The sequence below is a fragment of the Perca flavescens genome, chromosome 17 (genome assembly GCF_004354835.1).
Source record: "Perca flavescens isolate YP-PL-M2 chromosome 17, PFLA_1.0, whole genome shotgun sequence".
NCBI classification, from domain to species: Eukaryota; Metazoa; Chordata; class Actinopteri; order Perciformes; family Percidae; genus Perca; species Perca flavescens.
Genome location: NC_041347.1, coordinates 19255442 through 19269845, shown reverse-complemented (window position 1 = coordinate 19269845; position 14404 = coordinate 19255442). Strand labels below are relative to the sequence as shown.

At 42.9% G+C, this 14404-nt stretch overlaps 1 protein-coding gene across 6 annotated transcripts in view; it reads right to left on the bottom strand.

Moving 5' to 3' along the window:
• Positions 1 to 1467: 1467 nt before the first annotated feature.
• The window catches only part of zmiz1a (zinc finger, MIZ-type containing 1a), a 107187-nt gene continuing 94250 nt past the window's right edge, over positions 1468 to 14404 (bottom strand). For 5 of the 6 annotated variants that reach the window (XM_028603570.1, XM_028603571.1, XM_028603574.1 and 2 more), the window contains 18 exons: positions 10408 to 10543; positions 8415 to 8529; positions 8050 to 8270; positions 7745 to 7946; positions 7303 to 7584; positions 6669 to 6848; positions 6377 to 6445; positions 6115 to 6280; positions 5847 to 5988; positions 5397 to 5607; positions 5111 to 5216; positions 4785 to 4945; positions 4603 to 4670; positions 4441 to 4509; positions 4074 to 4345; positions 3562 to 3743; positions 2753 to 3031; positions 1468 to 2495 (listed from right to left, as the gene is read on the bottom strand). In XM_028603570.1, coding sequence (XP_028459371.1) covers positions 2388 to 2495; positions 2753 to 3031; positions 3562 to 3743; positions 4074 to 4345; positions 4441 to 4509; positions 4603 to 4670; positions 4785 to 4945; positions 5111 to 5216; positions 5397 to 5607; positions 5847 to 5988; positions 6115 to 6280; positions 6377 to 6445; positions 6669 to 6848; positions 7303 to 7584; positions 7745 to 7946; positions 8050 to 8270; positions 8415 to 8529; positions 10408 to 10543 — 2969 coding nt within the window. In that variant the 3' untranslated portion in view covers positions 1468 to 2387. The remainder of the gene's footprint in view (positions 2496 to 2752; positions 3032 to 3561; positions 3744 to 4073; positions 4346 to 4440; positions 4510 to 4602; positions 4671 to 4784; positions 4946 to 5110; positions 5217 to 5396; positions 5608 to 5846; positions 5989 to 6114; positions 6281 to 6376; positions 6446 to 6668; positions 6849 to 7302; positions 7585 to 7744; positions 7947 to 8049; positions 8271 to 8414; positions 8530 to 10407; positions 10544 to 14404) is intronic. The other variant, XM_028603572.1, reaches the window with a different exon arrangement.

Below are 14404 nucleotides of genomic sequence, written 5' to 3'. Positions count from 1 at the left end.
TACAGTTACACACTGTGTAGGGAAATAAAACATCCCAATGCGGCAGTGCATTGTCTTTAACAAACATATAAACAAACACATACAACATCTGATCCTTCAAGTGTGTTATATGCAGGTGATTTGATCAACTTCAAAGATCAGTAAAGCCATATTTGGTTCTTCAAACGGATTACAAATCTAAAATGGGGGAACATTATGCAACAACATACAGTATATTTTAAATTAATTGACTGTACTGCATACAAGTTTTTGAACCAAATTATACTTAAAAACACTGGACAAAAATAATAACTTAAAACTTGAAACAATATCAAATGTGATGAAAATACAAAATTCCAACATTTTTGCTAGGTATGGTTATCAAAAGCTCATTGTCAGGCCTCAAAACAATTCAGAGGACATTTTGCACATTCTCACTTTAAATAAGAAGGATGAGGTCACTTTTTCCAATGTTAAACAAATCCTTTTTGGAGAAATTTGGACCTCTAAGCTGCATTAAAATATTTTAGACAGAGAATTCATTTTAAAGCTGACCAATTCTTATATCACATAAAAAATTAAAACAACTCTTACAACCTGACTACTGAGCAATTTGAATATTCCTGTTCACTGATGCATTGTGTATATATATATATATATATATATATATATATATATATATATATATATATATATATATATATATATATATATACACACATTGCATTGGGTAATGGAAAACAATACAGAGGTACTCATTGCAAGGCCAGTGAGATTGCATTTGGATCAATTACAATATTGGACTGGTTATAAGGGATTATGTGTGTTTGTGTGAGTGAGAGTGTGTAGTCCTTGACAGACATACAGTACCATGTAGTTGCCAGTAATAGATAAGTACAGTACTGTACAGTCACAAAGTATTCACAAAGGGTATATACAACAGCTCTGGAAACACTGTTGGATCATGCAGGATGTTTTTTCCCAAAAAGATGCAGTTCAACAGTAACAAAACGACAAAAGGAAAGCACAATCACATAGATGTTTCTATAAAACACAGTGATTTAAAAACTTCTGTAGATGTCTGTAGGATGTTGAAATCCTGCTCTTTGCACTAACATGATATCCAGGACCAACCCCTTACAAAAAAAAAACATGGGACAACTTTGGTGATGTGTATCTGATTAATTTCAATGTGGGACAAAGATAAATCACATAAAAAAGGACGACAATTAAAAACAAAACTGATGAAATAAAATTATAAATATAAAGACAAGAGAGAAAAGTATTTGATCAAGCACGTTTAGGCTGGACAAAGACAACTGGAGCTATTGGCACACATGCACTTGTGAACAAAATGGTGCTGAATTTGATGAGGAAGAGCAAAACATTAAAATAAATACACAAGAACCACTGCAAACTGGGTGGAGAAAAAGTAGTGAGACAGCTCTTAGAGTGGATTGTTTTATCTGTCTTTCATTCAATATTTTTCCTCCCTCCTCGGTCTCAAACATTCTCTCCCCGCTGTCTTTCACATACGCTCGCAGGCAAACAGAATAGGACAAGTAAACATACCCACACATACGTATATACACACACCGACACACAAACACACACACCAACACACACACACACACACACACACACACACACACACACACACTACATTGCACAATGTGCGCTCGTTTCCTCTGTTGACACTCAAGGACATTTTAGCTCGTCCTTTCAGTGCTCTGATTTTGATGAGTTCCAGTTATTCAACTGTCTCTCTCTCTCTCACACACACACACACACACACACACACACACACACAGAAGTCTGGGGGTCAAAGGGCATGGCATGTGCCAAGGTTTTGGAAGAACACATTTCAAATAGGATAAAACACTCTTACAAGACAATGTTTTTTTTTTTTTCACAAAAGGAAAATTATAATAAAAAACAAACAAAAACAAAGCTACAACACTTTTCCTGGAGCCCACAAAGGCTCCTGTCTCCTCTGTGTTGTTTACACATGATGATTATAGCTGCACAGTTTTCAGTTAAAAAGTCACAAATATCATATATGTATATATATAATATCACTTTAGTGCCCGCCAACATGGCTGTAAATGGTGTGTTTTGAGTCAGAGGCGGAGGAACTGGTGCGTGGAATCTTTACACGAGGAAAAAAAGGGAGTGCGGGTATAAGTTGCGATGCTGCATTCTCCCTTGGCGTTCCCAAACAGGCGCCTCTTTTCAGCCGGCTCCTATGCCACACATTGTCTGTTGATAAACTGTGGATGTGTGTGCGTGCGTGAGCATAGGAAGCTGATTGAAGTATCTGTAGGAGGTCGGTGAGGTGTCTGTGGACGGACAGTCAAACACATCGCGACTCCTGTAGGTGCAGGAGGGTTTCTAGGGGAGGTGAAGGACTAGTTGTTCTCGAAGAGGGAGAGAAGGTCGTCGTTGCTGTTGGCGGGAAGGTCGGGAGGGTCCAGGTATGATAGTATCTCGTCTGGGTTGGCCAGCTCTGGAAGCAGCTGTGGATAAAAGGCAGAAAAGACACAATGAGTGACAAGGCTAAATAACCTGAAAACATATTTATCTTTCTGACGCTGGATGACTTTGAAATCATTCTGTGTGTCTGTTGAAGGCAGTGTACACATCAACAGGCATAAAAAAAGCACTGTGAGAGTCAAACACAAACAGAGCACACAGCAAAGAAATGAGAGCAGCTGCAGCAGACAATGTTAGCTGTTAAGAGGTATCTTAGGGTGCCCAGAGTGGGCACACTTACATCCAGGGAGGGTTCAGGCATATCCTGGGCTCCCTGACCCATCTGCCCATCTGAGGAGGGGTTAAAGTTCAGATCGCTGTGGGGGTGACTGTTCTGCCCAGGCTGCGGCTGAGGCTGAGGGTGCGACTGGCGAGGCGGCTGCGATGGTTGGCCACTGTGATGCAAGGGCTGCCCTGACTGCCCACTGTGATGTAAGGGTGGCCCTGATTGGCTGCCAGAGTGGGGCGATGCATGCAAGCTGTGCTGCATGGAGTTATGGGACTGATCGGGATGAGACATCTGCGGGTGCGAAAGGGAGACAGAAAGCGAGAGAGATGGAGAGTGAAAAATAAGGAGAAAGACACGGAGAGTGTTAAGGGGGAGGGGAGTAGGGGGAATGCGTGGGAAGAAAGGAGGAAAAGCGAAATGAGTTCCAGCGTGAATAATATGCAACAGGCCTTCTAAATGTAAGCTGTGATCAGCAGACATGTACAGCTGTAACATTATACGGCGACATGAGCATGTGAGCATGACTGAGCACACATGCTGGCCGGAGGCACAGGCTGCACCTTGTTCAGATAACAAATCTGAGACTCTTTTTTCAGTATGGCACACATTGTCTGGAGATTTTCTTCAATAAATTAAGGTATCAAATTATGCTACATGACAAAATAATTTAGCAGTAGATAAATAAGAGACATAAAACCTAACAATCTTAACAAACATAATCCTAAACTAAGACAACTAGATTGTATAGTGATATACTGTTGCCATAAACACACTTTATTGGTATGGAAGAGCAAGTAGCCCTGGAAGTCGACCCTACTTACTGCATCATTCATGCTGTGGTTAAGGGGCTTGTCCTGGGAGAGGAGACCACCAGGACCATCTGGGGGATGGGAGAGCTGGGGGCCATGGATGAAGTCATTCATAGGGGGACCTCCTCCAACTCCACCCCCAGAAGAGTTCCCGTGAGGGAAGTCAAAGTTCCCTTGGCTGTGGTAACTGTTGCCTTGAAGAACAAAAAAACACTTTTGGGACTTGCTGACTTGTTTGATGAAGCCTTACTGTTGCAAATAAGTTATCTTTTTAAAGTGGTTACAAAGGGATACACACGTTCCACTTTTTTACCGTTATGAAACATTTATCAGTGCAACGAGCTTACAATATTTTAAAAACAGGTTCAGCACAAAACTCTCCTTGGGGCTGTGTCTTGGTTTAATGCACTGGAGACACATCAGTAGTTCCTGCTATAAAGTGCAAAACAGCTCACTTTTCTACCAAATGTGCTGACTATCCTGTTATTTATCTAAGCAGTCGGATCCTGGCTGCTTTTCTTTACCTGCTCCAGGGTAATCTCCCCCGTTGCCACCAGGATGTTGACTAGGGTGTGGGGGGTAAGGGCTGGGACCAAGTATAGGGCCAGGTCCAGGGCCAGGCCCTAGCTGAGCGATCATCTCCATCACATTGGGCATGGTCATCTGACTGGGGCTCATGGTCTTAAAGCGCTTGGCAAGTGGTCCATCAGGGTCCTCTTTGATGTGTAGCTCAGACTTAATGGGAACAGGTCGCCAGCTACATGTAGGGTCTATAGTGACCTCCTCAAACTCTGAACTATTAAAGAAAAAAGTAGAAAGTGTTTGTTTAATTCTGAAACAATGGATTCAAAGTTAGGGGTGGATTTAGCAGAAGAAAGAGAAGAGACATACTTTTGGATGGCATTGAGGATTCCCCACATGTACTGGTCCACCTCCAGACCTTCTAATAATGCCGTTTTACTGAAAGGAGTAAAAAACATTAGATAGAATCCATTAGAGGCAGTCCTTGTTATTAATCTCATCCTTTACTTCAAAGAACAGTGTTTCACTTACTTGCACACAGGACACCTCCATGTCCCCCTCTCACAGTTGAGCTGCAAGTAGGACTCCAGATCAAAGCACTGTGGAGAACAACATCACACATGCTCATCAGAATAATCTTCTCTAATTCAGAGCGTGTGACGAAACGTTACATGAGCATTTCACTCTTAACGCCTCCTCAAATCTGAACAAACCTGGACATGTTTGCAGTCATGCCCTCGTGCAGGTAGCTGGATGCGTCTGAAGGTTATGGGACATTTCAGTGACACTTTAATGGCCGTCTGCTCCACACCGTCCTCCCCGTTAAGAGTAGTGCTGCCTGCCGAGGCCGCAACGCTGCTGAAGTTCCTCTTAACTGAAAAGAGAAAGCGTTTCAGATGGAAGGTATTACTTTGTAAACAGTTACAGGTGTACTTCAAAACCTATTTAAAGCACATCATGAAGAGAAACAGGTGCAGGCATGTGTAATTAAGATGTACTTATGCATATTAACTACACTAAGAGACTAAATGAGCCATACCCTTGGTGATGCAGTGTTCTGCAGGAAGGAGTCTTTTCTTCAGGAGCCCCTGTAGGACGGATCGCACAGATGGCCTGTGGACCAGCTGCAGCACAAACAGGTGGGACTGCACAGCAACACGAGAACATGAAAATGAACGGAAAATCAAGCACAAAGTCTGTTCAGCACAACGCATATACTAAATTATCTGTGTAAAAACCATGCCAGCTGATCTTTCCGTTGAATGAAAGAATACAATTTCTGCTACTGGTAGCAGCTACACATTGTCCTGGTAGCGTGTACTCACACAACAGCAGGCGGTGACTGTAATCTGGATGGTGTTTCTTCCAGGTTGGCAAACGTGCTTCAGGTGCAGGGGTTTGTGGGAGGTTTTGTTGTCTCCCCTCTCGATGGTGAGGGGCGTGGCGTTGACGCTGACCTGGACGGAGGCGGGCCAGTTGGTGTTCATCTGCCTGTCTTCATGGTGGTAGCACTTAAACTGGAGCTCCAGATCAGACCTATAGCGGTAACAGGACCAGAGAATCAGCTCTTAGCGATAATATTTAGAAAAACAACGGACAAGAACAGACTCTGTGTGTTTGTGAGCATCTTTTTTACATCTTTCACTGTAATAGAATAAGTTATACTATGTGACAAGGTTGTGTATTGTGAATCCTGACATTAAAGATGTGTGATTTAATATGTATTTTTAATGGTTTACATGAAATCTCTCCATAGGCTAGTGTGATGTTCCTACCTCCACATGAGGGTCTGGTGGACGGAGGGTCGAAGGTGGAAGACGTGGTTGCTGACAGCCAGGTTGTGTTCCAAGCGGAACGGCTCCAGCACCACTCCATCCCTGACTGGGAACGTCAGCCGCAGCTCCTCATTGGGGTTAGCTGGGAGAGGGAAAAAACAACAACAGGGGGGTTAACTTTTAACCCGAGTCACACAATGCGCCAGATGAAATAAAAGAGCACAAGGATATAAGCAACCACTTGTTTAAGAACTGCTGCGGTACTCACTTGGAGGGGGCGGAAGTGCTGTCATATTTGGTTTCATGTCGGGTGGAAACGGGGGCTTCACATCCTGGTTTGGCGACAGGTACGGAGGAATACTACTTCCTGGGGTCATAGGGGGTGTGGGGTTTCCAGGGACCGGGGAGTGGGGGTAGTTAACGGGCCTCGAGGGCTGTAAAAGGCAGGAAAATGCAATAATGAAAACATCTGTGTAACTAATCTCACATATATGGGTCAGATTTAGCACAGTGGTCTTACTGAAACATACCCCATTGCCTTGGCCATAGGAGTATCCGCTGCCAGAGAAGTTTGTGTTCTGACCATTGAAGGGCTCTTGCTGTAGAGGTAACAAAGAGCAATGATTATTTGATATTTTTCCTTTTTACACTAGGCATACACCATGTAGTTAGTTCAAAAATATGTGCTATAAATATGACAAGTGATCTGTTTGTCCCTGCCTTTTGCACAATGCATGCTGGGCTCCAGCCCCCTTCTGACCCTGAGTAGGAGTAAGTTGTTGTAGAAAAAGGATAGATGATGAATGGTGTGTCGTAACAGACCTTGTAGTACTGGCCCATGGGCATGCCAGGTGGGTACTGTCCTTGGCCCTGCTGCCCTGGCATCCTCTGGCCGGGGTAGTTAGGAGATGGCAGCGGCCTGGAGGTGTTTGATGTGGGATACTGCCCCTGATGTGGTGGGAACTGACTGTTCGGCCCGTACTGCTGACCCCCGTAACTTGCCTGGACAAAGAAAGTTAAAGGAAAATACATTGGACAGATTTTTTAGGGTTTTCATTTCCTTAAAGAGGGCGCAAATGCAAAATACAAGCAAAATGTCCAGGCGCAAACCACTGTTGGTGCGGCTGGTTATTTACTGTATTTAATACAGGCTAATTCATAAAACATTTGTTCTTCTCCTCCTTTGCATATTTATGTCTTTAAAACATTACAATTTATTAGACAATTAGTCTATTTGAAAAATAGGAGTCCCCATTTATCCAATGGGAAAAAATTGAATATTACTCATATCGTGCCAAATGCTAAATAGGGTTTAGAGATTTTTGTCCTGTTTGTATTGTGCCAGGAAATTACCAAACTTGTGAAAATGTGTTTGCCCTAGTGTTGGCTTTGGGCCTGCCCCAAAATAGAGCCCATAATGTCCAGTTTGTTTTAATCAGCAGCTCTTTCCACTCACCTCCCCAGGATATGGCCTCTTCATCCCCTGCATGGGCATGCCCTGTCGAGGTCCTCCGGGATACCCTTGCTGAGGCATCCTTTGGCCATGAGCTCCAAAAGGCACCATGCCTGGGGTGCGAGGCTGGTTCATGCCCATGGGAGGCCCACTCATATTGGAGTTGTTAATGGCTGATCCCATGCTGGCTGGATTCATACCTCCAGGGGGGCCTCGTGGGCCTGGCTGGTTCATGAACTGGCTATTGTAGGCCTGCGCAGGGCCCATTTGGAACGAAGAACACATCTGGAGGCAAAACAGGAGGTTTCAGTGTTTAATGTCATTATTTTGGGTCTCCAGCAGGTGGTTGGATAATAATTTTCTGTGTATACTGTATTTGTATATTACAGCCTATTTGGTGGTTACAGCTGTTAACATCTGTTAGCACGTGTGTGCTGTACTATACCTGTCCATACTGGTTCATATCTTTATTCTGGGTTTCCTGCAGCGCTGCCACCGTGGCCGTTGCCGTGGCCGTTGCCGTAGCAGCAGCGGCAGCAACAGCAGCAGCTGCAGCAGCGGCGGCTGGCTGAGTGAAGTCACCAGGAGGACGTGTGTGGGAGGTTAATCCCATACCTCCTTGAGAAGGGTTTGGGCCTCCAGAATAACTGTAAACCAAAAAAACACAGAACGCGTGTTTTATTCATTATGGTAAGTTGTATTGCTTGATTATTTTTTTTTTTCCAAAGATAGTCATATCCAGTCTCTTACCTCCCGCTGTATCCCCCAGGACCTCCAGGGTAGCCAGGCCTGCCGTACACGCTCTGCTGCATGTATGGTTGGTTGGAGCCTCCTTTGTTTGGAAACTGTTGCTGCTGAGCATTGAACTGGGGTGAGTTGAGCCCTGCTGCACTGGCAGACAGACCCGATCCCATAGGGTTACCTCCAGGATTCATGTGGTTATTGCTATTCACCATTGGGTTACCCAGCACCTGGATTTAACAAATACAGAAAGATAAAATATCCATTAGGTTTGTAAAAAAAAAGCAGACAAACCGTCTGAGTCCAGCATTGATCGTGTGTCAGAACTTATATACTGTAATTACAGACTGGATGTTGTTCATGCATGGACATACCTGACTCTGTGACGTATTGGTCACGCCCCACACTGTTGTAACCACAGACAATGACCCAGGGGGCTGGTTGGAGTTTTGTTGCCAGGGGACAGAGTCGTAGGGAAAGGATCCATCACTGGAAAGTAGATCAAAACACAAACATGTGCCTGATGTCACTTGAAGTTTCGATCGGCCAAGAAAAGAGCCAATAGAAAACCAACAGTGTTGCATATCCGTCCAGAAATGTGAATAATTTGGGAATTCTTCTTGCCAAAAAATGAGGCAATTTAAAATGTTTGGGGTACAATTTCAAAACACGTTTTCAGCCAGGATATCTGCTAATGGCTGCACAGATGAGAGATGAGTAAAAAGCTCCAAATGAGCCGATGAGGACCAGGACCCACACACACAGCAGTAAAAAAAAAAAAAAAAAAAAAAAAAGAAAAAACTAAATTTAATTAAATTATTTCTTTGAGTTGTTGGAAAATCTTTGGATATGGATAGGGAGAGTACAGTTGGAATGTTTAACATTCAGATTTAGAACAAATATGACAGTCTGTTACATATAATAAACAAGCTAAACCCTCATGGAGAGAGGCAAGTAGCCAGTGGAGTGGGAAGGGACTGCTGTTTTTGGAGAGCAGCTTGTTTTCGCTCAGAGGTTAGCTCTTGGAATGAACGACTTGTTCAATATTTCCTCATAAAGGCACAACATTATCCCAAGATCCTCAGCAGAGGCAAACAGGACTCTTGGCTAACTACGGGCTTTCTTCTTCTTCTTCTTCTTCTTCTTCTTCTTTGAGAGAGAGAGGCATAAGCACACAATGTTTTCCAAAAACATTACTTCACAGCTCTCTTCCCTGCCAGTTTGTGCCTCCACCCCAAATCACCCGTGTGACTTACACAAGCAATTCAAGATTATACTTTAATGAAGTCCAACTCACTATTGCATCCTGTCTCTTAAATATACTAAAGTCAACCTTGGTTAGCTTTAATAAATTAGTTTGGTACAATCTGGGAGAATTTATCATGAAAGAAATCAGAGAAATGGGACATTAAGGGCTACATTAAAAAAGCTCTGTGAACATAATGCATGCAGACATATATTTTCCTTTTCTTTCTCCTCTATTTGTTTTCATTTCTCTTCCCTTTCTTTTGCAACATCTTTCCTGACACCTACATCTTCCCATCTCCCTACACACACACACACACACACACACACACACACACACACACACACACACACACACACACACACACACACACACACACACACATCCTCACAGCACCCGTTTACTGTACACAGACACCACACCATCCCCACCTAAATCTGTTGTGTCTTTAGAGACTGTTATTGTATGTACGTTGTGTTGTGTTAACCTCTGTATTCACCTGCTGTGTAACGTTATTCCTCACAATAAAAAAAACAACAAGTTTGTGTTGCTGAAGATAAAAGTAACATGTCAGCTGTCTGTAGCGCTGTGATTTTGCCTTGCGGCTATTAAAGGGCTTCAGTCAGGCTGACTGAGAGTTTATCTCACTGTTGGCTTCTTTCAGATGACTGCCTGCAGTAAGAGGCAACTGACAGATGGCACAGACAGGCATGCATCAGTTTAAGTATCAACGGGTGCAATATAAATTCAATCAAAAAGAAATATTTGAATCATAAAAATGTAATTAAAAGTATGGGATGTATCTGATGTGTACCACATTCAATGGGAAATAACTAGAAGCAAATGGGCAGAAACCGCAGTATTAACCTAATTTATTCAAAAGCAAGTGACTCATATCTGCCAATTGACAGCTGTCTTCTCTGATTTTATGCTGTACAGTTTTTTGCCCTTGATATTCCTCTTAATTGGGGATACATTAGGACCCTAGGTAAAAGCTTCATTGCATTGGTATAAGACGGAAAAACAGTAACCTTGAACTGAATTGAGAATCTGGGTTTACTGTCAGATAAGCACGGTCTTTATTCATCTGACAGAAGATGTCTCGCAGACTCCCCACTGACCTGTGTGTGAGGCCGGGCTTCATGCTGTTCATGCTGGGCTGCATGGGGACTTTTCCCTGCGGTTCGTTCTGCCTGCTCTTCTGGTGACGCAGCAGGAGGAGACGACCCAGCTCCTCGCACCACGACGACAGCAGGGCTGCAAGGGAAACAGACAGACACACACATATGCACATGCGTTAGTCTCCACTCAGCACAGAGACACACATACACACACACACACACACACACACACACACACCACACTTGCCTGCGTGAACATGGGTCTGCACTGTGTATTCATGTGGCGTTGAGTGAATGTTTAAGGTTCTATGTGTGAATGATCACATACAAAACTGGAGTTTCTTGTTTTGATCTTTACACTTTTAAATGTCAACCTCAAATGAAAAGATTTACCCTGTCAGGTCTCTCAGCAGTGTACTGAATCATATGCTGGTGTCCAGAGCGTCCATAGCCATCCAGCCTGACATTATTGCTAAAGCCTCCAGGGGGCAGCCTAACTCAATAAACCTAGATAGTTAGTTGCCTGTGTGGATTTCACAACAGTTACATCACATCATCTCTACCTGCAGTGTAATATAAACTGAAATCTCTCCACAGCACAAAGGACCTGACAGTTTTTCTGCCACAGAAAGGGAGAGGCTAAATTAGAGCATGAGAGGCAGACAGAGACGGAGTGATTGGGTTTGCAGATAGGATCTATGTAGGAAGTAAGAAACTGCTATCTTCTCTCTCTCCTCCACTTCCTCCACTTCATTCTTTGTCACACTTTCTATGTCCTCACATATATCTAAGGACTTATCAAAACATGCAGCGTTGTCATCCTCTTTATGAAGACAAGAGATTTTTTTTCTTCTTATTGTGCCAATGATATGCCAATTCTATTTCATTTTTTCCCCAATGCCAATCATTTTTTTGTTCTTGAATTGATCAGTCGCTTGGTTTCTTTAAACACACTGCCTCTTGATTGTTGTCTCGGACAAACAAACAAAAGAAAGGTAACAGTGTGTTCACTGCTTAATTAAATAATTTAAGATGCTATTTTTAGCATGTAGACCCAGATACACAAGCTTTCTGGAAGTGATTTTGCTAGGTTTGGGGTTTTGAGGTGCAGAGCTTTTGAAAATCTTTGTAGTCTGATAAAGTCTGTAACATTGAAATTGGCATTATATTGTGAAGATTTACAAGGCCACAAACAACAAATGTCTGTTTGTGATTTTTAAATTGAAACCCTGTTAGTGAGTGAGTTGTGCTAACTGTAACCTGTGCATTACGATACACTAAGTCTAAACTGCTTGAGCTAACAATGCATCATGTTTTCTGAATGATTTATATCTGATCCGACAAGTTGCTACTTATAAAGACAAACAAAAAAAAAAGGAGAAGAGAGAAGGAAGGAAGAAAAGAGAGGAAAGGAATGAAGAACAAAGCAGAGGAGCAGTAACATTTTCTTCTGGAGGGTGGAGAGAGCCAAGCCTCCTAGTTAAAGAGGAATTATTCTACCCTGCCATTACGGAGAGCTTATCTCCCCACTAAATCACCACCTCTGCACCGAGGGGACTGTCTCTTCAACTGGCAACCCACCATTTAGACCTAAAGATCAGCTCCAAGCACAAGTGATGGAGTCGCTCTGAGAGAGAGAGAGAGAGAGAAAGAGAGAAGCAAAGGAGAATAGAGGGGGGGGGGCATTATCATATCAGTGTGGCTACAAGCCACCAAATCTAACAAGCTTCCAAGGCCAGAAGTCATTCATAATAGAGTGAGGGTAGGCTCTGGGCAACGTGTATATTTAGCAAGCGTAGTACAGTGTACATGACCTAAGTCCCCTGTGTTAAAAGCCCCTGCCAACACCATCACACGCACGCAACTACGCTACCATACTTCTCTCACTTCATCTCTTTCCTTGGAATTTCTCACACACTGTACACACCCACATTCCTCGGTCATATATATATATATATTTTTAATTTTTTGTTGAAAAGTTCTATTGTGATGCATCTGTCTACACTATTATTGTTTTTTTAAAGATTATTTTTTGGACATTTTAGGCGTTTATTTTTATAGGACAGCTGAAGACATGAAAGGGGAAAGAGGGGGAATGACATGCAGCAAAGGAACGCACGTCGGAGTCGAATCACCGTCGAGCTACCCAGGCGCCCTGTCTACACTATTATTAATTAAGATGTTCTGTTAACTTCGCTAATGGAGATCATGAGGAGCAGACGCCAAGAGCACAGACGATCCGAACAAAGGAGACTATAAAGCAAGGTCTCTGTCTTGTTACACCTCTCTAGTTTCTTCTCTTTCATCTTTCCATTTATTCCTATTTCATTTGCACTAAAGCCTTGTACTTAAATCACCCACTTTCTGCTGAAGGCTCAACCAGCTACCTGGTGGAGAGGAGCCAAGGTCAACACTTTGTTAAAACCTTATTCACTCACCTCTAAACCGGCGGCAGTCAGAGAAATGTATTTATGTAATTTAAACTATGCAGAATGTAAAAAAGGTAGATGAACTTAAGAGTTATATACGATGCTAAGTCAAATCACTCTGAACCAAATCCTGAGAGTTTTTACTACAAGATTGATTTACATCATGAAATAGTACCAGATCAGATCAGTTTTGGGGAAACGGTATCAGTTTTTCTTATGTTTCTGCATGCAGATTGAATGTTAAACAGTGAGTTTAGCCAAGCTTTGCCCAAACACTGGATATCCAGAGGATCAAGTAGCAGCTCTGCAGAATGCCAGTGCTTCAGTGCTTGGTAAAATGTTGACACGACAGTTTACAGTTGGGTAAAAAAAGCTTGAGAGATTGTAGCTAAAGGCACCATCTCCAGAACTGAGGGTTTGGAGTTGTTAAAATCCCAACAATATAGTCTGAAACAACTGCAGGAGCCTGTAAAGAGGAGTTAGGTTAGCAGTCACTGTGTATTTAGTTTTTTCTTTGTTAGTCAAAACATTTGTGTTTATTTAATCATGGGAATTACATCATAGTTTTCTTAGACATGCCATCCCTCAGTGGAGATGTTTAAAGGTGTATTTCTCTGCCTTTGGCGAGAAGCTGCTGCTGATCCCAAAGAAATCCAGTAATTGCGTTCATTTTAGCTAATCTCACCATTCATACCTTCAAACTGCAAGCAGATACATCAAAATGCACTTATGAGTGTGCAATAAGTCAAACTTTCCATTTAAATACATGGATCTAAACAGAGCTACTGCTTTGGTTGACTGATGTCTACAGACTGCAGTGACACTGAAGCTGCTGTGTTGTTGAGGTGTTTTCATTGGATTCTCTGTAATGGGGCCTGGACACAGAGACCTCTCCCTACAAGTGGTTTGTTCTGTCCTCTACCAGCAGAGCACAAGCCGCCCCTCTCCAAACAGCTCCATTTCTTAGAAGCTGCGGCTTTTAATTGAGTAATGCCCAGAGACATGTGGGCCCTCCTCACTCAGGCTGTATTTAATGGTGTATGGCTGACTGATAGCAGAAACCCTGGCTCATTCTCACCTCACCTCAGCCCCTCTGGGAGAAGCAGGGAGGGAGGGAAAGCCCTGGTAACAGGCTGCAAGGCCCATTAACTAATGACAGAGTGGGTGTGCAAGTCCTCTTTTACAAGGAAACCCCGATGCTAATTACTATGAACTCTGATAGTGCAGTGTGTGGGCAAGCATCTGTGTGTGGTCAAAGTCTTTGAACATATCATTTGCCAGTTGAATCATGACAGATTGCGGACTATCTGATTCTATGACAATTTAAGTGTGTGCACCCCAACATAATTCAATTTGCTGGATGATGGTGACCCCACTATGTTGATAAACACCTGGGATGGGAAGGTGACTGGGACACCCTCGCCTTCACATGAACTGCTGTGCCCTTCAGCAAGGAAGTTAACACTCAAACTCTTACAATGGAGATGCTGAGGCCAGCAGCAGAGAGTCATTGTGTTAGACAGTTCCCAGGTATAAATTACTGAACAAAACGTGTTATATGACTACAT